Source organism: Ovis canadensis, chromosome 8, assembly GCF_042477335.2.
Source record: "Ovis canadensis isolate MfBH-ARS-UI-01 breed Bighorn chromosome 8, ARS-UI_OviCan_v2, whole genome shotgun sequence".
NCBI lineage: Eukaryota > Metazoa > Chordata > Mammalia > Artiodactyla > Bovidae > Ovis > Ovis canadensis.
The window spans coordinates 95,550,277-95,573,254 of record NC_091252.1 but is presented as its reverse complement, the minus strand read 5'-3'; the positions used below and the strand labels follow the sequence as shown (position 1 = coordinate 95,573,254).

At 53.5% G+C, this 22,978-nt stretch overlaps 1 protein-coding gene across 1 annotated transcript in view; it reads right to left on the bottom strand.

Annotated features, from left to right (window-relative positions):
• IGF2R (insulin like growth factor 2 receptor) overlaps window positions 1–22,978 on the bottom strand; it is a 103,170-nt gene that overhangs the window by 25,789 nt on the left and 54,403 nt on the right. Inside the window, exons 14-30 of the mRNA XM_069598858.1 lie at window positions 22,277–22,414; window positions 21,352–21,499; window positions 20,713–20,890; window positions 19,956–20,071; window positions 19,367–19,535; window positions 17,681–17,860; window positions 14,489–14,590; window positions 13,253–13,354; window positions 10,477–10,672; window positions 7,439–7,609; window positions 6,539–6,682; window positions 6,280–6,455; window positions 5,937–6,024; window positions 5,190–5,405; window positions 4,332–4,462; window positions 3,983–4,080; window positions 569–705 (exon numbers count right to left, since the gene is read on the bottom strand). Coding sequence (XP_069454959.1) covers window positions 569–705; window positions 3,983–4,080; window positions 4,332–4,462; window positions 5,190–5,405; window positions 5,937–6,024; window positions 6,280–6,455; window positions 6,539–6,682; window positions 7,439–7,609; window positions 10,477–10,672; window positions 13,253–13,354; window positions 14,489–14,590; window positions 17,681–17,860; window positions 19,367–19,535; window positions 19,956–20,071; window positions 20,713–20,890; window positions 21,352–21,499; window positions 22,277–22,414 — 2,490 coding nt within the window. The remainder of the gene's footprint in view (window positions 1–568; window positions 706–3,982; window positions 4,081–4,331; window positions 4,463–5,189; window positions 5,406–5,936; window positions 6,025–6,279; window positions 6,456–6,538; window positions 6,683–7,438; window positions 7,610–10,476; window positions 10,673–13,252; window positions 13,355–14,488; window positions 14,591–17,680; window positions 17,861–19,366; window positions 19,536–19,955; window positions 20,072–20,712; window positions 20,891–21,351; window positions 21,500–22,276; window positions 22,415–22,978) is intronic.

The window sequence follows — 22,978 nt, the reverse complement described above, 5'->3', positions numbered from 1 at the left end:
AGTGGGCCATGCCCACACAGCATGCAGCAGAGAAAAATCACTCAAGATGTGAGTGGGGCTGCATAGACCTGCCAGGGAGACAGAACAAGCTCCGTCTTCAGGATCCTAGCAGGCTGAGGCGGGCATCGGGGTCTCTCTGGGTTGCTGCTCCTGATACCCTGGGTCCAACCAGCTCTCACCTCATCACTGGCCCCAAGGGTCTGGGTGCATCGTATCAGGACCCCCACCCGCTTTACTATCAGTAAATACAGAGGGTTGTGCCCGCACAGCCATTCCCTGCCTTCTGATCTCCTGGCCTGACCTCAGCCACCACCATGATTACCTCCCGCGACCTCCATCTCTTGGCACTTCAAACAGGTCCTCACGCTCCCAGCACGCCTTCAGCACTGACTTACCCTGGACCACACCAGGGCCTGGTCATCAAGACCCGCAAGTCTTCCTTCCACTTCCAGGCTAATGTGTCCCTACTCCCATGTCGGAGTGATGTGACTTCAAAGAATCCGTCCTGACTCCCTCTCTCCCCCGCCAAACTCCCTACGAGCCACGAGCCGCCGTGCCCCCCACTCACCCGAGCCAGCCTGCGGGGACAGAGACTTGCACACGTTGATGAGATAGTGCTCGGTGGACCCCGTGCCCGTGACGGCCTCCCAGTTGTCGCTGTACCGCGACAGGGACGAGAGGTCATAAGTGTTCCCATCCTCGTTTCTGCAGGGAAAGAAAAAGTGCCACGGTGAGGTGCAGCCAGATTCTGACTCGGTCTTGAGCACCCCGGCTGGAAAGGCTCAGTGCACAAGAGTGTACTCCTGACACCCCAGGGCAACAGACCCTACCAGAGGCTGGACTTGACCCCTGGGGTCTCCCAGCTCCAGGCGGAATCAGCAACAACACAGCCTGAGCTCAGGAAACGCCAAACCTTGGCGCAACGAAACTATGTACTCAACAACAATAGAAAAAAGCAAAGCATAAGTGTGCGCCCTGCTCAGGGCGGTGAGGAGACAGGTGAACAGACGGCTGAGACACGCAGCTCCCCGGGGAATCCCGGCCAAGCCACCTGCTGTCCAAGCCAGAGGCCCCCAGCGGTCCCCGAAGTAAATTGGGCTGGCGTTGACCTCCTCGGGGGAAGGTTTACTTCCTGCACAAACCCCAGGCAGGGACAGGTACCGAGAGCCAGGCCTCTGTCAGGTGCAGAGTCAAGGCTGAGAAAGACACACAGTCTGCCCACGGGGTCCAAGTCAGGTGGAGACGCAGGACAGCTAGAGACACCACTTAACCTGAGGAGACTAGAGTCAGCCATTTGTTCACAAACTACACACCAGAGGGGGTGGTGCTGTGTTGATGGAAACGGATAAAAATCGCCCATCCTATGAAGTCTGAAGAGGCCACGGGTAATTTTTTTTTTTTTAATGTACAGAATAACAGATGGTAATCAGAGTGAAGAGAAAAAATAAGGCAGGGAAGGGAATATGAAGTTTGAGAGGGGAAAGACGAAGTGAAATTTTTAGACAGTGGCCAGAGAAGGCCTTTCTGAGAAGGCCATCTCTGAAGAAGCTCAGGATGATGCGGAAGAGCCCGCCCCACAGGCAACCGGGCAGGGGGAGCAGAGGGAATCAGGGGCCTGGGGCACAGAACGCCAGGGTGTCCACAGGAAAACACGGGGCCCCATGTGGCCGGGGCAGAGCAGACAGGAGCCGTGGCACAGTGGGGGCTGAGGCTGGCAGCAGGGCGGGGGGTGTTCCAGCCCCCACCAGCCGACTTCAGCTGGTAGCTCCAAGCAACACGGGGGCTTCATCGCATCACGGGGTCGTGACAAGATAGGCCTGGGCTAACTTACAATCTCCCAGGACCACTCTGGTCTACAGCCATACCACTCTGAACACACACTTGGTCTCGTCTAATACGACCTCTAACCCCTGTGCAGGGCCAGTCCACCATGGCCAGGGGATCACTGAGGGACCGCTGCACCCATGCAGGGGCAGACGGGGATGGTCTAAACCGGGGTGGGGGGAGGGCGGTGCTGCTTCTGGAAGACAGAACTCTAGGTACTTTGAAAGTTGAGGGACCATTAATGGGATGAGAGTGAAAGAATGGGGCAGGCATTAATATCTGCATCTGTGGGAGACACAGACATTTGCAGAAGCTGATCCTCGAGAACTTCATATAACGGGTATTTACTGTAAATGGTTAAAGACCTAAAAGAAGAAACTGCAACTATAATAAAAGAAGGGGGGCGGAGTGGAGAGAAGAAATGATGAAATGGAGGAAGAAATGAGAAAGAGTACCAAACAGAACTCAGTCATGAAAATTAAAAAGACAACGAACAGGCAGAAGAGCAAATCGAATCAGCTGATGAGAGAATCAGTTAATGGGAAACAGACCTAAGGAAACAGAAAACGGTACAAAAACAGATTAAAAAAACATTCAAAATATACGGTGCATACAACAGGCAAAGTTTAAGATATGATTAATAAAAGGCCCAGAACAAAAGGCACAGACTAGGTTAGAGGCAACCTTCAAAAACAGTCACTGAAAATATCCCTAACTGAATAACAGGCATACATCTTCAGTTTTAGAAAGTACCACCTTCCAAGCAACATAAATAACAAAGCCACATGTAAGCAAAACAGACTGAGGCCACAGAACAAAGCCAAGAGAACATATACAGAAAAGGCAGGTTATCTACCCAGGAATGGAACTAGGACTGAAAGGCCAGATTCCCTAACAGCGGCCCTAGACGGATTACCTCCTAAGGGCTGGTGCACACACACGTAAGCGTTCACCTGGACTTCTGTACCAAGCGAGTGGTGATAAAACTCAGCCTTTTCACACGAGGACCAAGATTAACTCCACACACTCCCTACTGGTATAGGACCGCCAGTGTTACGGTGTGGCTTGGACCCCAGGACCAGCTGCAACAGCCTGAGGAGCCAGGGTCGGAAGACACACTAGTTCCTTCCTGGTCCCATGTGGGACATCCTGGCACAAACTCCCTACCCCAACAGAGACCAGAGGCAAGCAATCTGCAAACAAGCGTGCTGCGTAGCATCATACTAAACTTAGAGAATGAAAATCAGGTCAAAAGGAAAGCGTACAATGCAAAAAGGAAGAGTAAGCCAAAGAAACAGAGATATTTCTGTTCATTTTCAAAGGAAGAAATCTATATAGTCAAACAACCAATGAGTATTTTTTAAAACCACAACTTACAACTTATGTGAGAAGGAAAAAAAAAGTCAGAATTAAAACACTAGCCCACAGTCCTGTGGAGTTTGGGAGAGTGTGTTTGGTGCTAAAACATTCTCTGTTATTTCATGGTTGGAGGGGTGGGTAGAGCTATGGGTCAACTTTAGCTTCCTGTTAAATCAAAAATACATGTGTAAGGCAACCGTTAAAAGAAAATGGATTATAATTCAGGGAAAGCATGATGAGATTTTTTTAAAAAGAAAACAAAAATTAGAATTCGTATCCTCAGAGATAATTAGAAGGACTTATGTGAAATTTAAAATAAAACTTTTCAAAGGATAGTTTTTTTTAAGTTCAGAAAATACTCCAGAATGGAGTAAAAACTCACAGAAGATGAGCAACAAACTTTTTCACCAAACGTGCATGATTCTTGTCAGAAATGGGACAAGGCCTTCAAAACTGAAGGAAAACTAATTTGACTCTGTCATAATCCCAGTCCCAGTTAATCGGATCTGAGAGCAAGTCAGTGGCATTTTCAGACAATGCCTGGGTTCTCTGCTACCCAACCTCTCCACAATACAGGAGGATACACTCCAACAAAACAAAAGAATACAAAACAGAGGACCTAAAACCCAAGAAGCAATGGACCTAAGCCAAGAGCAATCCAAGAGTGTAATATGCAGGAACTAAAGCCTAGGGACTCACCTAATCTAATTCCCCATCCCCGCCAGCCACCAGCTATTAAAGCAAAATACTACCGTGTAAACCTGACTGCCCTCCGAGAGTCAACGCCCCATCGACTTACTTGAACGAACACTCGATCAGGTCGAAGGGCGGGCAGGCGTACTGCGTGCGCCACTCGAACAAGTAGGAGCAATCGGAAGTCTCCTGGAGAAACATGGGCTGCAAGGGCAGAGACGAGCGCATGAAACCGGAAACCCTGGGTGGCCGGTGCTTTGAGGACGCACATAGGAAGGGACGGACCTGCTCGTTAAGCTCGAGACAAAACTGATTGAGGTTCTGAATACCGGGTCTGTGAATCACACACTTGAACTAGGTTTAGCCAGGAGGTTGCACAAGGCGGTAAGGGCGGGCTCATTTTATGAAAGAAGGCAGCAAAGCCAGGGGGAAGTTCCCGCCCTGAGTACACTCACCGTCTGCGTGCTGCGGTCACAGTAGAAAAAGATGGTGGTGGAGCGCTGGTACACCTTGTGGCAGGTGTCGCCCCCGGTGTAGTTCATCTTCAGCACCCCGTTCTCGTAGGTCAGCTTCTGAGTAAACAGACCTGCCAAAGAAGCAGCCGGGGATATGAGGACGGGCTCAGGACGCCCCCGGGCGGCCAGCACATGCGGCCCATCGCACACCCTGCACAAACCCCGACAAGGCCAAGCACGCCTGGACCACTGGCTCCTTGAACCAGGCCTCCTCTCGCCCCAGGCCGTGACCTCCGCACCAACAGACACCAGAACACAGACCAACAGAGGGATGCCACGCAGACACTCCTCGACCCGATGAGCTCAGAGGATGCTGGCTCCTCAGTGAGGCCCACAGACTCACCCTGTCAGCTACTCCATGATTTGCAAAAAATTCATAAGTGCATCACCACCTGCCCAGCTGCTGAGAGAGCGTGAGGACCGACAGTCTGCTCTAGCAGTTTCACGGCCCAGCCCCGTACCAGACATGTGCCCTCCTCTGTTCTACAAAGTACCACCCCAGAGCACCCACCAGTACTCCAGTGGGTCCCAAAGCTGGGATAAAAAAGAAGAAATATGAGTTGAGAACTAATTAGTGTTGCTAAGTAAGAATGAAATAAGCTCTTAACAACACGTGTCAGTGTGTGTCCTGGGTATGAAACCAGAAACATCGCTAACAGGCTGTTTTACCAGGACACAGCAGATGTACTTCTTTTTCAAGAAAAATACTGTCTTTAGACCTTAAAACACAAGATATAATCGATCATCTTACATATGGAATTCCATTCTTTTACAAGAAAAGAAAGAAAACCACAGTACCTGCCACTTTTTGAAATCCCTGAGGTCCCCGCTTTTCCTGGCATGATGAGATGACCTTGGACTTGTCACTGGTTGGGCAGATGCCAGAGGAAAGCTCTCCACAGACCCGGAAGTAATAGATGTATTCACCGGTCCGCACGACGGTGTCGTTCAGACCAAGAGGGAGCAGGTTATACAGGTTGCCGTGCCTCGGGTCTCTCACCTCGCAGTAGTCTCCTTTAAGAACATGAGAGGGGAAGGGCAGTCACACACACAGACACACACACACACACACACACAGACACACACGGACACACACAGACACAGACACAGACACACACACACACACACACACACCCCTTCAGGCAAAACTTCTGCAACCTCTAATCAGCTAAGTATCGCCTTAAAACAGGCCTTAAATACCATTTCCACCTTCCTTCCTTCTGGCTTGTATGCCTAAGACAAACTGCCCAGTCTTCTAGAAAAGCTTAGGTCACCGGACGAATGAAGATCCACTTAAAACCAAACCTCATGTTCATGCTCTCAAGTGTGAGACGCCAACAGCCCATCAACCCAGCAGAGGAGGAAAATGTCGCTGGTGAAAGGAACAATGGAGTGGAGCAGAAAATTCAAGGACAAGAAGCTATCCATCTGCTAATAAATACACAGGCGTCTCGTGATCACGCGCAAGGCTTCACATCTAAAATGCTATCAGAGCAAGCCCTACATCACACTTCCACAACCTGGGTGAGCAGGGCCAGGTCTTACCTTCCGCGCGCACGACGGGACAGGCTTCCACGGTTCTCCAGAGAAACACATACTCACAGTCGTTCTGGAGCTGAAAGGTCGGGGAGCCCTGCAACGGAAACCAGTGCTCATGCTCGTCCACTTAAGAAGGGAGTCAGACCGTAGCAGATGGGTGTAGCAGACACCCAGCTCTTCAACTCCACGAGAGAAGTACAAGGACAGCCCTCAGGAAACACACCAGGCCAGGACATTCTGGTCCAATCCCATCAACAGCCTAAAACCCCCGAACACTCTGGCAAGCTCAACATCAGACGCAAGACCTGGAGTCTGGGGGAGGCAGAAAGGAGGTTGCACAGACACGCACCGACGTGTGGGCACATTCGAGGTTTATCCTGGTGGAGAAACGCTGGTCCTTGCACTTGTCCCCGTTGACGTAGACGAGGCTCAGGGACCCATTGGCGCCCACCTGAGGGCTGATCTGCACAACGCCCAGGTTCCAGTTGTTTTCTTCCGTCACCAGGCAGGACCCCACGGCAGTGCCTGCAAGGGCCGGGAGACAGCGTTGAAGGTGGTGGGGAGGGGAGGAAGGCAGGGCGAACGTGAGTCCAGGGCACGGCACGCACCGTGGCAGCCGGGAATGTACGGGAGAGGCGTGCACACGCTCAGGTAGAAGGTCCTCTTCTTCCCCTCATCGAACGTGTCAACCGCGGTCCACGGCTTCCTGGCTTTGCTCAGGCCACTCAGATCGTACTCGTTCCCGGCGGAGTCTGAAACACACAGGGGCGCTGCAGAGCTGCCCTCCTGGTAGCTCTGGACACCTTTCAACCCCAAAGGCTAAGGATGCAGGAACTTAGCACTCGTAACAGAAATGAGCAGACCCACAGGAGGCCGACAGGCATCTCCTGCAGAAACATGCACCAAACCTGGCGCTCAAAACTGCCTTGACAGGACTTCCCCGGCGGCCCTGCGGCTGAGACTTGGAGCTCCCAGTGCAGAGTTCGACCCCTGGGCAGGGAACTAAGATTCCCACATGCTATGTGGCACAGGCAAACTTTTTTTTAAAGTCAAAAAAATTTAATTAAAAAAAAGTCTAGCGATTCCCAATTTTAAAAATTTCTTTTAATTCAAACACAGAAACAACCAACCAAAAAAAACCAGCCGTTACAGCAGAGCCCCATGGCCGAGGAGGTGGAGGCCGCCACAAAGAGGGAGGACCCAGCTCAGCGTCGGGGACCCCTTTCCGAGCTTTATCCTCTTATCCTCTTCTCCCTCCAGTAAGGAGCTCCAACAGTGAGCTTGACTTTTTCCCCCTAGTTTTCTTCTCTGTCCTTAAGCAGCTTCTGATCCCAAATGATAGCTCAAAACCGTGAACCCAGATTCACTTCAAGAGACATTTTACAACTCTACGCATCAGTCAAGGGAAACATGTAACACAAATGTCATGCTGCCTGAAAATAAAACACACACACACACACACATACATATGCTCACAGGCACGAACACACACTTCTGACCGGTCTCACCTGTGACTTGGCAATCTACTGGAGAAGGTACACAGGCCAGCGCGGTTTCAAACTCGAAGAAAGTGTCCCGGATCCCCAGGCTAGAGTCGATGTCCTGGTGCAGGAACTTGGGCGTCCCTGGGTAAACGTCGTCATTGCAAATGAAGCGGATGATGAAAGCATCAGCCCTCCCTGGGAACAGAAGGCCAGACTGTTGAGAAACAGCAGTGACCAGAGCGTCGCCGGACACACGTGGGTCACTGGGACAGCGTGCCCAGACATGAGCCTCCAGGCTCATCTGCTAAGACAGTGTCACAGCACCCAGTCTGTTCCAGGGACCTGAGCTAAGGAGAGGTCACACACATTGGGACAGTGACCCTTGTAAGGAAGGTTCACACCATGAGCGCAGTGTCCTGGCATTCTTCTGTTCCAAGAAGGATGAGAGTGCTACATCCATTTATCCACCCAAACACTAGAAAACCATCACGCTTATTCAACAATGTTTACGACGTTCATACTACACAAAGGAGTGAGAGAAACAGAAGAAAACCCGCTCTCCTGGGAGCTGACCCTCAAGGCTGCTCAGCACCCCGACAGTGAGCAGACTTCATACAGCCTCGGCAGGACAGATGGAAATGCAGGAAGACACCGCAGGATGGGGCTGAGAAACCCCAGGGCTTGCGGGGGGGTGGTGGCGGGGGGACAAGGCGCGATGGCTGGGCTCACTGGAAGGTGCCATTGGAGCCCAACCCTGCAGAAGGGAAGCAAAGAACCACCTGGCTGCCTAGAGCACCGACTGCCGTGAGCAGCGGGAAACACTGAGGACGAAGGCTCAGTGGGGAGGGTGGGCCTTCCTGGTCGAGGAGCAGGAGGTCGGACGGGCCCAAGCAAGGAGCAGCAGGGCGCCCGTGGCCACTGGACAGGCCTGGCTGCTGCTCTGGGCACACGGAGAACCCCGGGTCGGGAGGGGGTGGTCTAAGCCAGGGGCGATACAACCCAACACTTCGAACATCACTCGACTTGCGGAGCAGAGCACAGACCACTGGGGTGGCGGGCAGGGAGGAAGTGGAGGTGGCACAGCCAAGACGGAGGCCCCTGCAGGGAGGGGACCATGTGGGCGGAGGCTCCACGGAGGGAAGAGCCCCGGCGCCATTACCGTGTTACTGAGTCCCACGGGGCCCCCAGAGACGCCTGGTTTTCACAGGAGGACACTGAGGCAGAGGGAGAGGGAGGGACAAGCCTGGAGCAACACAGCTCTAAGGTCAGACGCGCACTGCACCCTGGGGGCTGCTGGCGCCTGGATCCCAACCCAGCAGAGTTATGTCAGCGGCTGTCAGCCACACGACCACACTGATAACCCCGCAAGAGACAGAGAGTCATTTTCCAAATTAGGGTAAAAAATATATATGTATATATATACACACATACACATAAATGTCTAATCTAGTTCATTATTAAACAGTGGGGTCATTTTCCAAATTAGGACGAAAAAAAGGATACGTAGATGCCTAATCTATTCCATTTTTAAACAATACTCTGGAACTGGAAATGAAGAGAATTATAAACATGACTGAAGGGTGGTCTCTGATGGTCCAGTGGTTAAGATTCTTGGCTTCTACCATAGGGGGCATGCGTTCAATCCCTGATTGGGAAACTAAGACCCCACGTACCACACAGGGTGGCCAAAACAAATATTTTTAATAACATATCAATAAAAAGAGTGAAGCACATTTCTTTTTGGATATTGAGGCGAGTGAACAGCTGACTCTTTGGACCCAGCGGTGAAGAAGTTTACATCTGCAAAGCAAAGGATTCCCGTCCCCCTGGGCTCTATGAACAGACTAAAATCATCCGTCTGTGTCTGTCCTCCCCAACAAATGAGGCATAATGAGAGCAATTCCCTTTCTAGGCCAGCCCTTTGCAGACCTGACAGCAGCCCCCAGACCCACGTCTTCTGTCCTCGAAGTTAAGAAGACCCCCAATTTTTAACCCCCTTCCCAGGAATCCCAAAATCAGCCTTTCAACACCCTACAAGTCCTCTTCCCGGCGTGTTACTGGATCTGTCAGCTTGAGGCAAGGTGCACAGCACGAGCTGACGCCAGCAGACGGGCAGAGCCATCCCCACTGCCTTCCGGCTCCCGGCTCCCTCTGACGTGGACTCAGACTGCCCCTGTTATTTTGGGCACCAGGCATCACATGAATGCCCCTTCCTGCGCCCACCCCAGTATGGCGAGAAGTGCGCAGGTCCAGAAGTCAGACCACGTGGGTTCCGACCTCAGCTGTGCTCATCACCAGCTGCGTGGCCCTGGGCTGTGTGTAGGGGGGCACCTCTGGGGGCCTCTGATCCGCAACACTGAGTAAATGTGTCCATCGGCAGAACCAGGATGAGAAGCAGGAGACCTGGCTCCCAGTACTGGCTCTCTGTCCAGGGCGTGAGGCCTTCTGGGCCTTCATCACCAGGGATGCAAAGAGGTGGTTAAGAAGGGCATAAGCCAAGAATGAGGTGCCTTGGGTTGGTGGAGAACCAAGCAGCTGAGCACACAGCACCTCCACATGGGCCCAGCACGCGGCGGCCAGCAGGCCTGCACGGTAGTTGCTACTCCACCACCATCATCCCCCGGGGGCGCTTACACTCAGCATCACCCCTGATGACACCACAACGGCAACTGTTTACAATCACAGCTGCAGAAAGGAACAGAAATGAGAACCCAACACAGACGGCAAAACTGCCACTACCTTCACCCATCACTTCAATATCTGAAGAACGGGACAAGAGGCCAGGTGAACACTTCCCTATCAGAGGAGCCGCTGGAGGTGCTGGGGGGAGATGCTGGGGGTTGCGGGTGTGAGCAGAACCCAGCAGTCTGGTCTCCAGCTGCAGAATGCACTCAGGGGCTGGGAGAACACCCTGGAGGCCAGGCACGCACGGTGCATGTGAGGCCAGAGGGCAGCCAGACCCGGAGCGTCTACGGACCCACACATTACTCTCGGAAAGGTCGACAGTCACAAAACCACCAGGATGCTGGTGAGTCACTAAACCAACAGGGATCTGAGCTCACCGTTGGGGTGGGAAGGAAGCCCCGTGTAGTTCAGGGTTATAAAGCCCTCGGTGGACAGCTGCAGGCTCTTCTCCAGGCCCACCAGCCTGCCCGGCTTCAGGGTCTTCAGGTCGTCCGTCTGGGCTTCTGCCTCGCAGCCGGAAGCTGGATTCTCATCCAGGGTGCCGCAGGCGGGCATCGCTCCGCACACGTTGAACTGCAGGCCAGAGGGCAAGAACCACACACCAGCTCAGGCTGCAAGACCCGCCGCAGACACAACCCCCCAACGCAAACCCTGCCACAAGCCCGCAACGCAAACCCTGCCCTGCCAAACAGCTGCTGCTCTTCAATATCACCCAAATGACCAACCTGACACATCTGGGCAGTTAAATCCTAAAGCTAGTACATAAGGCAAAAATCAAAGCCCAAACAGCAATGTCCATTAACTGCCTCAAATGGTTTATTTAGATAGCCCTCTATCTTTAAATGTATGAGACAGTCTGCATGCAACAATATATGTCAACATATATACCCAGAATGCTGCAGTATTTTTGATTATAATAGGAAAAGCACATATGGCTGAAGTCACATTAAAAAGTAAATAAAATGGGATACCCCTGTTGTTTTTTTTTAAATAAAAGGCTTTTATTGTGTAAAAACCTATTTTATGTTCTGAAAAACTGTTTTAAATATTCTGAAATTCTGGAAAAACCTTTCTACGGCTTTATGAAGCCACATATGAATATGACATACGTGAATATACATGCGTGTATTTTACATATATATGTGTGAATACACACGTGTGCATTATATAGTACACATAACTCGTTCTGTAGAAAAAGTACAGGTAGGATTTGCCAACATGATCGATGCCCACACATTCCTAACCTGCTTAATACTAATCTAACAATGTTCCTGAAAAGTCTTGCTCTAAGTTTATATCCATAAGATATGATACAGAAAACTGCACGTTCTTTACCCTTTTATCCGGTTCCCTTTTATGTAATGATTTATCCATTTACACTAGATAAAGACCATTATTCAGTTCTACACTAGTAGACATTTTAGAAATGATTCATTGTTGTCAAAAAATTAATTAAAATTTGATTTTTCTCCCCAAACCTGAATTGTTAATCAAATCTAAACGTAGTTAGATGCATCCAAATTTGGAAAAAGTGGATACCCCTGTATTTTTTTTTTTTTAATTGGAGAATAATGGCTTTACAGTACTGTGTTGGTCCTGTAACTCTCGAAGCTACTGACACCGTTCCACTTAAATCCAGCAGTTGACAGAGTGAAGCAGAACTCGCTCTTGGGTGTGAGACACAGACAGACTTCTCTATCACCGGTCAGTGTTTATGGACAATGTACACAAAGTTAAGATCTCTGTACACAAAGTGTCTTTCCTTAAGATCACAGTTTCCTATCTAAGAAACGGCCACGTGAGAACACACCCAGGCCGATGGCCTGCAGCCACGTGGGCCGCGCAGTCACAGAAGCACGCAGCCCACAGGAGAACACGTGGCGGCCCAGCCCTGCAGGGCCAGGTGCCAAGATGCAACGCCAAGTAGTCAGCTGGTGGGCGGTGCTGTCTGAGGCCCTTCTGGCAGCACAAAGCCCAGCGCCCTGACTCCCGGGAGCCTGGTCACCCCACCACTACCATCATCCGGAGCCTGTCCCTGTTGTCTGCGACCCTGCACCCGTCACCTCCTCCTGCCCCCCGGCCAACGCACAGAAGGAACCTTTCTGGCCGATTCTCCATGGGATCACCTCTTCCAGCATTGCCCTACAGACATCGTCATCTCTTCTGGCACGTTCTTCCGGGCTTACCTCCTCGGCCAAGTCCCCCAGGGGACTTACCTCTTCTGACAAATCCCCTAAGGGGCTCGATCTTGAAGTTCCTGTCTGCCTCTCGCACTCACACAGGCAGCCAAATACACTGCAATCACCTATTACAACCTGTTACGAGCCAAACTCTAGGGCAGCAACTTCTGAGAGTGGGTGGGGAAGGGAGGGACCACGAGTACCGTGCTGCTGGCTGACATGTGTCGGTGACAAGCCCCATCGGGAGTTTCAAGGCTCCGAAGGAACCTGCACGCCCTCCCACATGCGCTGTGCCTACAATGCCCCTCTGTATTGGTTTTATGACATTCTCATCCCAGCTTCCTTTGGGATGAGATCCCTGCTTCAAAGGTTACTCTCTTCTTCCAACGTGGAAGTTAAACCTAAATAACAGATTTTTTAAAACCCTCTCTCTGTCCAGCAGTGCTTAATTTATAATGGAACACACTACGTGGAGTTTCTCCTTTTCGCAGCTCCAGACACACTGCCAGGGCCGCCCACGAAGGAGGGGCTGTCGGAAGATTCTGGAGCGTGCCATCAGCTCGTCTCCCTTTTATAGGCAAGTATGATCACCATTTCCTTTTGACCAGGGACTCAAAACCCCAGTGGGCATGAGAACCATGCTGCTGGGCCCCACCCCCGAGACACTGCCCTGGCCACAAGTCTGCAGGCCATGTGCATGCTGCCGGCCTGGGCACCACACCAGATGCAGGGCCAGGACCAGGAGCAGCCCTTCTTCTGTTCCTAGTTCCCATCTGCAGAGCGGGAGGGGGCAAGGGTTTCACCTTATCACCCCCTTACACTTGGACTTCTTGCCTCCTCCTGGGTGAGGGCTGCCACCCGTGCCCTGGGTGGCTCTTAAGGACACCTGCCTCCCCAGTCACGAAATGAGGGTGAGCTCCACGCCTCCTCCCATCCTTCCAAGGCAAATCAGAGTGCACCCCGCAAGTCTTACCAGAAACATCTTCCCAATGCCCGAGACCACGTATCCTTGGGACCTGTTCAGTGGGTTCAGATCAAACACATACCCGCTGTTGGGGTCCCTGATGGAGCAGGCCTGCGGGAATGAAAGGGGCGAAGAGGCACATTCAAACCCGGTTCTGGAGGGCACGGCAGGGACAGAGCATTGCCCACGTCTGCCTGACACCGATCCCTTCGGAGAAGTGGCCCCGGACGAGCTCATGGCCTTTTGGTGCCACATCTGAGGTGCCCCAGGGGGACAGCAGCTCAGCGGTGCCATCCTCCCCTGAGACCCCGAGACTGCTGTATTCACCCGAACAAGGCCCCGGTTGAGCCCCTAGAAAAAGTAAGGAGCCATAAGTGAAGTGAGAGTCGCTCAGTCGTGTCCAACTCTTTGCAACCCCATGGACTATACAGTCCATGGAATTCTCCAGGCCAGAATACTGGAGTGGGTAGCCCATCCCTTCTCCAGGGGATCTTCCCAACCCAGAAATCGAACCGGGGGTCTCCTGCATTGCAGACAGATTCTTTACCAACTGAGCTATCAGGGGAGCCCAAATCGGAGACAGATCCATGAGAGATCCACAAATAACTCCCAGTCTCTCCTCAATTCTAGGAGGCGCAGTGAGCCCCCTCCCCATGTCTTCCTTCCACCCCGCCCACCCTACACAGAGAACCGCACAGCGGCTTCAGAAAGCCCTGCCGGTGGGCAGGGGCCCATGGGCTCCCACCCGCATCCTCCCTGAGCCGGGTACATTCTCTGGGGGAGCTCTGCCACTCGGAGGGAACCTGAAAAGAGAGGTGAGAACATCAGGCAGGGCAGAGGCAGGGGCGTGGCTGGGGTCAGGGCGTGAAAACCTCGAGCATCACATGAGCCACACGGGCCGAATCCTACAGCCGAGGGGGCACCGACACGTCCCGGGTGTGGCCGTGATGTGAAATTAAGACTCTGTCCCCACGATGGCAGAGCGCCCCGGGGCCCCCGTGAGGCCGGAGGGACAGCGGGAGGGAGGGAGAGGGCGGGGTCTGGGAAACCGGGGAGCAGAAGGGAAGTCCTGGTTCTCATCCCAGGCCGGGAGGTGGGCCAGGGCAGAGGGTGGGGAACACAGGACGCCTTCCAAACGCCTGCTCTCCAGGCAGGGATTAAGGGGCTGGAGGGAGGGGTGGGGCTGGGACGCGGGGCGGACGGGGCTGGGGCAGCTCGGTCAGGGGCCCGGGACCCTATCCGTACCTGGTCTATGTCCGTGGTGACTCGGATAGGACAGGCTGCTGCCGTGTTCCACAGGAAGCTGACCACGCACTCCCAGTTGAGAGAAAATATGGGATGGGTATGCTGAAAGGCCAAATCAAGGATACAAGTCAACTCAAGGCCATGAAACGCTCGCTAACCACCAGAACACTAGCCGGACAACAAGAAGAGTTCAAGTCGGTGGATTAACATATGGTGGAGCAGGTGAGGAGCTTAACCTGCCTCATCTGATGACGATGTCATCCTTCCTACGACGGAGACTGTTCTCTCTTACATGTGAATGCCAGTGAATCTACCTGGGGGGTCACACCAAGAGTAAATGGTAGAACTGGGATCCAAATCTGGGTCAGAGTTCAAGACTGCGCTTTTGAACACCATTCTACACCCAGAGTTGGACTATAAAGAAAGCTGAGCACCAAAGAATTGATGCTTTTGAAGTGTGGTGTTGGAGAAGACTCCTGAGAGTCCCTTGGACAGCAAGGAAATCCAACCAGTCCATCCTAAAGGAAATCAGTCCTGAATGTTCACTGTAAGGACAGATGCTGAAGCTGAAACTCCAATACTTTGGCCACCTGATGCAAAGAGCTGGCTCATTTGAAAAGACCCTGATGCTGGCAAAGATTGAGGGCAGGAGGAGGAGGGGACAACAGAGGATGTGATGGTCAAATGGCATCACTGACTCAATGGACATGAGTTTGAGTAAACTCCGGGAGTTGGTGATGGACAGAGAAACCTGGCGTGCTGCGGTTCATGGGGTCACAAAGAGTCGGACACGACTGAATGACTGAACTGCACTCAACTGCACCCAGACTCAGAAAAGCTGGGCCCACGGGCCAGACGCATACGAGCATGGCCACACCACTGTGGACCCAGGCGAGGCTGGCCGATGGGGTGAGGTGTGCTCAACCGTGAGCCGCACCAGCGCCCACACGGGCACAGTCTCCACAGCCGGCCGGACACCCGGGGTGCGATCAGCCTTGCGGAGGGGACCTCCACCGCCCTCCCTGACAGGTGAGGACATGGCCAGGGCAGAGAGGGGAGTCACGAAGGAGCTGAGCCGCCCACCCAGACACACGGGGAAAGGGGACACAGCCGCTGGTCCCCACGCCTCCCCACCCTCTCTGCCGCGGCATCACCCACAGTGAACTGCAAACACGGCCGTCCCTGCGGCCCTACCATGTGGCCGTGAAGAGCCCGGGGGGACTGCAGCACAGCACCCCTGGGGACGTGGCTCTCCGTTCACTCCACGTTGCCTGGGCCCACGAAATGCACCAGGCAGTGGACCAGTGCTGAGGGATACAGTAACAACGTCGAATCACTGTGAAAACTGAAAAACACCATCCAAATAGGACGACACAGGGAAGCTGAAAAAGTAAGGGTCTGAGAGGGCTTCCTAGAACTGTCCAATATCTCCACCACAAAGAGATTCCAGAGAGGGGAGTGGAGGGGGGACGAGGCCCAGCAGAGGGGAGAAAGGGGCCCAGGGTGGGGTTCAGAGGGGCCCTGGAGGCGGCCAGCGAGGTCCCAGCTGCTCAGCCAGCATTCCTTCCTGGCGCTGAAAGCAGAACTCGGGAAGCCCAGCTCAGGCTTATCAGTGTGTGTTTATGGCTCAGCTATGCAAAGCTTTGCTTGTACAAGCCGAGCTCGGCCCACAAGGCTTTTCCTCCCCTTATCAGGGCAACTTTCTTAAGCTCTTAAGACGTGATCTCCTGGGGAAAAAATCGTGTGCTGGCAAAGGACAGAGAGAACTTGACGTCTGTAAGCCGACTAGGATGGAAGTGACTGAGCCCCCGCCTGCTAGGTGGAGCGGACGCACTGGGCCAGTAACACGTCCACCAAAGTGCAGGACGCTGCAACTGACCCTTACGAAGCGCCACCAACCCTTGGAAATGATCTGTTTGACGACAGACGTGAACTCTATCATCCCCACTGCATGTCCATCGAAGGGCTTGGTGACTGCTCAAAAAACACATGATGCAATTATGAATGTAAAACTCTAGGTTAAAAAAAAAGCAATTGGGTTTAGAATAACAATGGACACAGTGGAAATGGACCCCGTGATGGGTGCACAGCACTGCAACGGCATTAATGCCACTAAACTCTACACCCAGAAATGGCTGAGACGGTAAATCTGTGTTATACTGATGTATCTTCTACTACATTGCTTTTTAAGAACCACCAGAGAGTCACCGGGGAGTGTATATAACGCGTGAAGTTAAGTGAGACAGAGAAAGAGGAATATTGTGAGACACCCCTTACATGCAGACTCTAAAAAGAAATCACACAGTAAATGAACTTATTTACAAAAGAGAAATGGACTCACAGACTTAAGAGAATGAACTTAGGCTTCCCAGGCGGGAAGGATGGTGGGAAGGGACAGTTAGGGAGTTTGGAAGGGACATGCACACACTGCTGCGTTTAAGATGGAACAAGGACCCGCTGCGTGGCACAGGGTCCACAGGGTCTGCTCCACCGTAAGTGGCTGTATGGGTGGGAGGGGAGTTCAGAGGAGAATGGCGACTCAGACCTGTATGGCTGAATCGCTCTGCTGTCCACCTGAAACCATCACAACACTGTGAATCGGCTAAACCACAATACACAATAAAAGGTTAAAGAAAAAGAAAAGTGCAGACTGTATATAATGACCCCGAAGCATTTTCATGTCGCATTTTCTCTTCTGCTCGGGCTAAGGAGCTCGGGCCCTCCTGCAGTCTCCGTCACCTCCTCCATTTCCCAGCTTGGAGATCTCATTCCTGCTTTCCCAATAGACCGCTTGTTATTATTCCCTCGGTGTCCACCCACGGGGCCCAGCTTCCATCTCCTCATCTGTGAGCCATGGTGTTTGGACCGAGCCATCTCTAAGACCTCATCACCCTCAGATCACAGAACTCTGGGACCCTCCAGAACTCACAGAAACTCACATGCAGGATGGCATCTGTGTGGCTCAGAGAGAAAGCTCACGCCTACGGGAACACCTTGCGGTACGGGTCCCAAGCCAGCACGTTACGGCCTGGGTGTAAACTGGAGGAGGGCAGGTGCAGAAGCACCACTGCTGTAGCCCTGGCCTCCCCGGGTCTGCAGCACACACAGAAGCAGAACCAAGCAGAACCCGCGTCCCGTGCAGATAGAGGAGCCCGACCAAGCAAGGTCGCGGCGCTGCCCCGCCCCCCTCACCAGGCTGCCAATGGAGCAGACGAGGTGGATCCTGGTGGTGTAGGTGGTGCGCCTCTGGTCGCTGGTGGTGCAGGCGGAGCCGTTGACGTACTCCAGGAGCAGGCTGCCGCTGTCCTCCACCACGGGGCCCGTCTTCGCCACCCCCAGGTTGCTGATGGAGACGGTCTCAGAGAACGAGCCCTGTGAACACACGTGGCTATTAGCTTTCCCTCTGGAGAGAGACCAGCTGCGTTCGTTACTGACACGGTGCGTGTTTCGTTGTGCATGGCAGGTGTGTCCTACAGACTTGCCACAGATGCTGGATTAGCAAATGCGAACCACCACTCCTCCGTAGAGGGGAAACTCAGTCCGCCCTCGAAACCCACAGGTTCTGCATCTGCAAATTCAACCGACTTCAGATGGAAAACACTCAGGGGAAAGAAATCCCAGAAAGCTCCAAAAAGCAAAGCTTACATTAGCCACCAGCGTCTACTAACACAGCGCTGCCACTGAGTCATCTGTAGAGGAGCCGCGGGCCGGATGTGCACCAGGGCGTGTGCAAGCCCTGCAACACTGCTCACCATGGACTTGCACGCCCTCGGGCTCTGGGCACCAGCCAGGAGCCTAGAACCGACCCGCTCCCCGCACACCGAGGGAGGGGGCACGTTGACCTCTGCGGACATTTATCTCCCATAGACTGCGATCCTGAAGCCTCAAAACCCTGGTAGATCCTTTTCATTTCACAAAAGTGAAAACGAGGTTCGGACGTGTTAAGCGAGCCATCCAAGGCCAGTCCTCTCCCAGGCATTCGAGGAAGGACCCAGCCCGGTCCATGTGTGGCCAGGAACCAGGAGCGTCTGGCACCGCACTGCCCACCTCCTCTCGCCTCCGGCGTTTGGACGTCTGGGTAGCAGAACCGGGACAGAACTGCAGAGCCACACCAGGCTTCTCTGCACATGTCCACAACAGACCGTGAGAGTGCCCGGGCACTGATCTGGGGTCACGAATGAACGGTAGCAAGTAGACAGCTTGCAAATACAGAATCCATGAATAAGGAGAGCAGACTGTCCTTGGAGGCCATTGCTCCAACACAGAGCACACCAACACACCACCACGTTCCACTCAACCAGCAGGGGGCGCTCACCAGCTTCCCCAAAAACACCTCTGAGCTGCCGTGTAACGGACCCCAGGAAAAGTACATCCTCGACGTGCTATTTTTAAAGAAGCACACAGACGTCTTTATTTTAAGAGGCGCTGTGTACAACAAGGCACCCAGGGGAGCGTTACCGTGGTTCTGGCAGTGACTGCATCCCATCGAATGACAGAGTGCAGCCTGCACCCAGGCAAGAAGGGCTGGCGCTTGGATCTGCCAAGCAGGCGTCCCCGCTAATCAGTCCAGAAGCAAGAGCTTTTGGAAGCTTAAACTCTCCTTGACAGACGGCTGCTGTTCAGAGTCACTTCCTCTGCCGAGAACCGTGAGCAGAGGCGGTTCCCCACACCCAGGGGTTTTTGTTTTTTTCATTTTAAATCTGAGCAACGACTCAAGTGTGATCGAATCTCTGGGGTGGGTGGGGAAGGTGAGTTTGCAGCAAGAACCCCCTATCTGTCTCAAGGGGCTTCTCGGCGCAAGCCAGACCCACTCAGACCACCCCCTCCACCCTCCAGCGCGAAGCCCAGGGCTCGGGAGGGAGGGCAGGGCCGCCTCACCTGCTCGCCCTGGTACTTCATCTGACAGGCGGACGCGTAGCGGTCACAGCCTGGCACCGGGCTCAGAGGGCGACACACGTTGATGTAGTACTTCCGCCACGTGCTGCGTGCCCCGCCGTGGTCCATCGAGTACCAGTTTCCCTCGGGACCGCCCTCGGATTTCACTAGCCTGAAAGGTCAAGGGGGAAACGCACGCTTTTTCCAGCCGACGGCTTTCAGCCCGGTAATTCATTTCTAAGTCCTAACGACTTAGGTGCGCTGCCTATCTAACCAGCAGAGGCCGGCCTACCACGCCTCCTCTCCAGCCTCAGGAGACACAGGCCTCTCTGCAGCCCTGGGACTGCCCCCACTCCTCTGCACCGACAGGCATCGCTCTGAAGAATGCAGCTGAAGACAGAGGTGCGTGCTGGGCAAACACTGGCTGATCCTGTGAAGGCTCCCAGATCATTAGAATTCATGCAGCTTGGGGCTCCCCACCCTTGTCCTGCACGCTCTCTCACCAGCTCAGGGACATGCCCACCGGCAGGGCCTAAGCAACCTCGGCCCTAACTGGACAGGGCCAGGCTGAGGGCAGGTGGGCCCACCTCACCTGGAGAGGTCGTACTGGTCCAGTGTGATGGGGTCGGTCACGATGCACTCCAGCGGCTCCTCCGGGCAGGCGTAACTGGTGTACCACCGGAAGTTGTATGTAGAGTTATCCTCCTCCTAATCTCAGGACACACACAGGAGGGACGGCAGAGAAGGGGACTCGTTACACAAAGCCAGCATTTCGAAAAAGGTGGGACACTTGTTCCTCAGTAAGAATCGGAGGCAAGTTCATCTCCTTTGTCCATCCCCTCTCGTTCTATTAAAAGGAACATAGCCCATCAATGAGTTAAGATGGAACTCTAGCTTCTGTTAGTGGGAATAAGGCAGAGCTGCTGCTTTTGTGTGGTTTGTACCCCGAACCAGCAGTATCGAGGACTGTGACTGAGGGTGGTACGGCCCACTGTTGGTCAGAAAATACACACTGCCCATGTCCCCTGGCAAATCTAAAAGGATTAATTAAAATCAAAGGAGCTGAGGATGTGCCCAGGAAACCAGACTAATAACGGCTCTGCTTCTAAATAAAGGGCCCACGACAGGCTCCTGGATAAGGCCCGGGAAGCCAGACAGCGTGACAGCTTCTCCCCGGGGACCATTCCAGCTCACGTGTCAGCTCCATCAGAACCTCCTTCGCTCCGGAAGAATCACGAGCCCCGCCTCCACCCGCTCTCTTCTCTTCCCCCGCCTTTACGAGACTGACGACCTCTCCCTCCTTCGCCCCCGTCGCTGCGCAGACGCACACGAGCACCTGCGGCTCCCACCTGATATTCAGGGTAACCCACTCCGGCGTCTCGGTCACAGAGGAAGGTGATGAGCGTGGCTCTCGGCGTGCGCTTCTCGTCATTGTAGGGTGTGCCGTCCCTGTAGGTCAGCTGGATCATCCCGTCGTAGTACGAAAGCTTAGCGTTGCTGCGTCCCAAGTTCCAAGACTTCCTATCACTAAAACAAGCCAAGCGTTTCTCAGAAAAGACAGTGGGACCAGCGCTGGGCGACACTGGCAGCGTGGGGGTTGCCAGGACCTGGGCAGGAGGATCTCTGCACAGTGGGCGCGGGAAGGCGACCCCACCCAGACGCCAGACCTGTCAGCACCGCTTCAAGGCCCAGCTCCCTTCATCTGAGCTAACGCTGCACTGAACTTGGAGAAGCGTGGGCATAGATCCCCCCAGGTGGCCAAGAAGTGCTGACTGCACAGAAGCAAGGGCTGCCCCCCCCCACCCCACGCACCCACTTCCTATCCTGCCCCTTCTCTGGAAACTAAACGCCCTTAGTCCAGGCCCTCCTGGGGTTTAAAGGATCGTCGGGGAAGGACATCGGCAAGCGGCAGAGCTGTCCTGGAGGACGACATCCGCGCGCACACAGGACACCCGAGGGCGCACCCGGATCGCAGAGCGGCCACTTGCCTTCTGGACACCTGACAGGCCCCCGAGTCCGGTGGGCAGGCACCCACGGACAGCGGGCCGCACACGTTGATGTGGAACTCGTACTTGTCCGTCTCGACCCTGTAGGAGTCCTTCTTCTTCGTGAGAGGCGTCAAGTCAAAAGAAAACCCTAAGGAAGAGCCGAAAGCACCCCAGGCGGGTCAGACCGTGGGGTGCAGCAGAGGCTGGGCCGGCCCGACGGCATGGAGACGTCACGACCGCCCCCCGGGGACGGGCCTCCTCCACCGCCTCACTCACCCCTTCCTGCCGCGTTCACCCAACGCCTGAGTCAGAGCCCACAATTCCTGGCTGAATGAACCACCGGTGTGTCAGAAACGGGACCACAACCACAATACAATGACCTTGAAAAGGCTATGGTGGGTTTCACGGCCAGAAAGGCACTCGGGATGTCTTTCCAGACACGGTTGATTTCCCGTGTTCCTTGGGCTAATGATTAGCAAACCCACTGCAAGTGTAACTATCAGAGAGGTTTTTCATTATCTCAAGTAAGCCTCAAACACCAGATTTTCAGAGTTCTGGTCAAACAGGATTACTATAAATTCTGAAGCAGGTTATCAACTCTCAAACACTCAGAGAGAAAACGTTAGAAAACAAGCAGGCTTTCTCTGGTGACTTGGTGGTTAAGGATCTGCCTGCTAATGTAGGAGACAGGGCTCGATCCCTGATCTGGGAAGATCCCACGTGCTGCGTGACAGCTAAGCCCGTGCTCCACAACCACTGAAGCCCACACTTCACAAGAGAAGCCACTGCAATGAGTAGCCCCCCGGTCCCCGAAACCAGAGCAAAGCCTAAGTAGCAATAAAGATCCAGCGCGGCCAGAAAACAAATAAAAGCCAGCTGAAGTGGCTGCAGGAGAGGCTGCCCCACAGGGCGCTCGGACACGCACCTGCCTGGGAGTCAAAGACCGTGCAGTTGTCCCCCTCGGTCCTGGAGAGCACACAGGCCGCGGCCGTGTGCCACACAAACTCGTAGAAGCAGCCGTCATCCCTGGAGGTTGTCAGCACCGGGGCACTTTCTAAGTCACCTGTTGATGGGCATACCCAGATTGGTCATTGATCTGGTCTCGAGAAGCTTCCATGGTTCTCAAACCAGCTCTATAAATACTGATCTGAGGTCGCTAGAGTGGCCACACCGACCGGGTCAGGACAAGGGTGGGGGTGAACTAGTGTTTAACGGGGACACAGCTTCAGCTTGGGAGGACGAGAAAGTTCTGCAGATGGACGGTGGTGTACACGTACGTAACATACAATGTGAACATAAGGTGCTTGACGCCACTGAACTGTGGTTAAAGGGGTGAATTTCAGATTGTGTGTATTTTACAAATCCTTTACAATGGTCAACTTTATGTTATGTATATTTTACAATCTTAAAAAAAAAAAAAAAAAAAATACTGTCCCGGTCCTTGAACTTATCTCACAGCCGGGAATTTATCCAAAGGAAATCTTCCAACAGGAGGCAGCGGGGACATGTCACAGCACAATTAATGCTGGAAACGTTATAAATCCAACAATAGAGAAAAATGAGTAAAAATAGTAAAACCAAGCCAGCAGCAACAAGGAAGTCCCGACAGATGATAAATAACAACCGT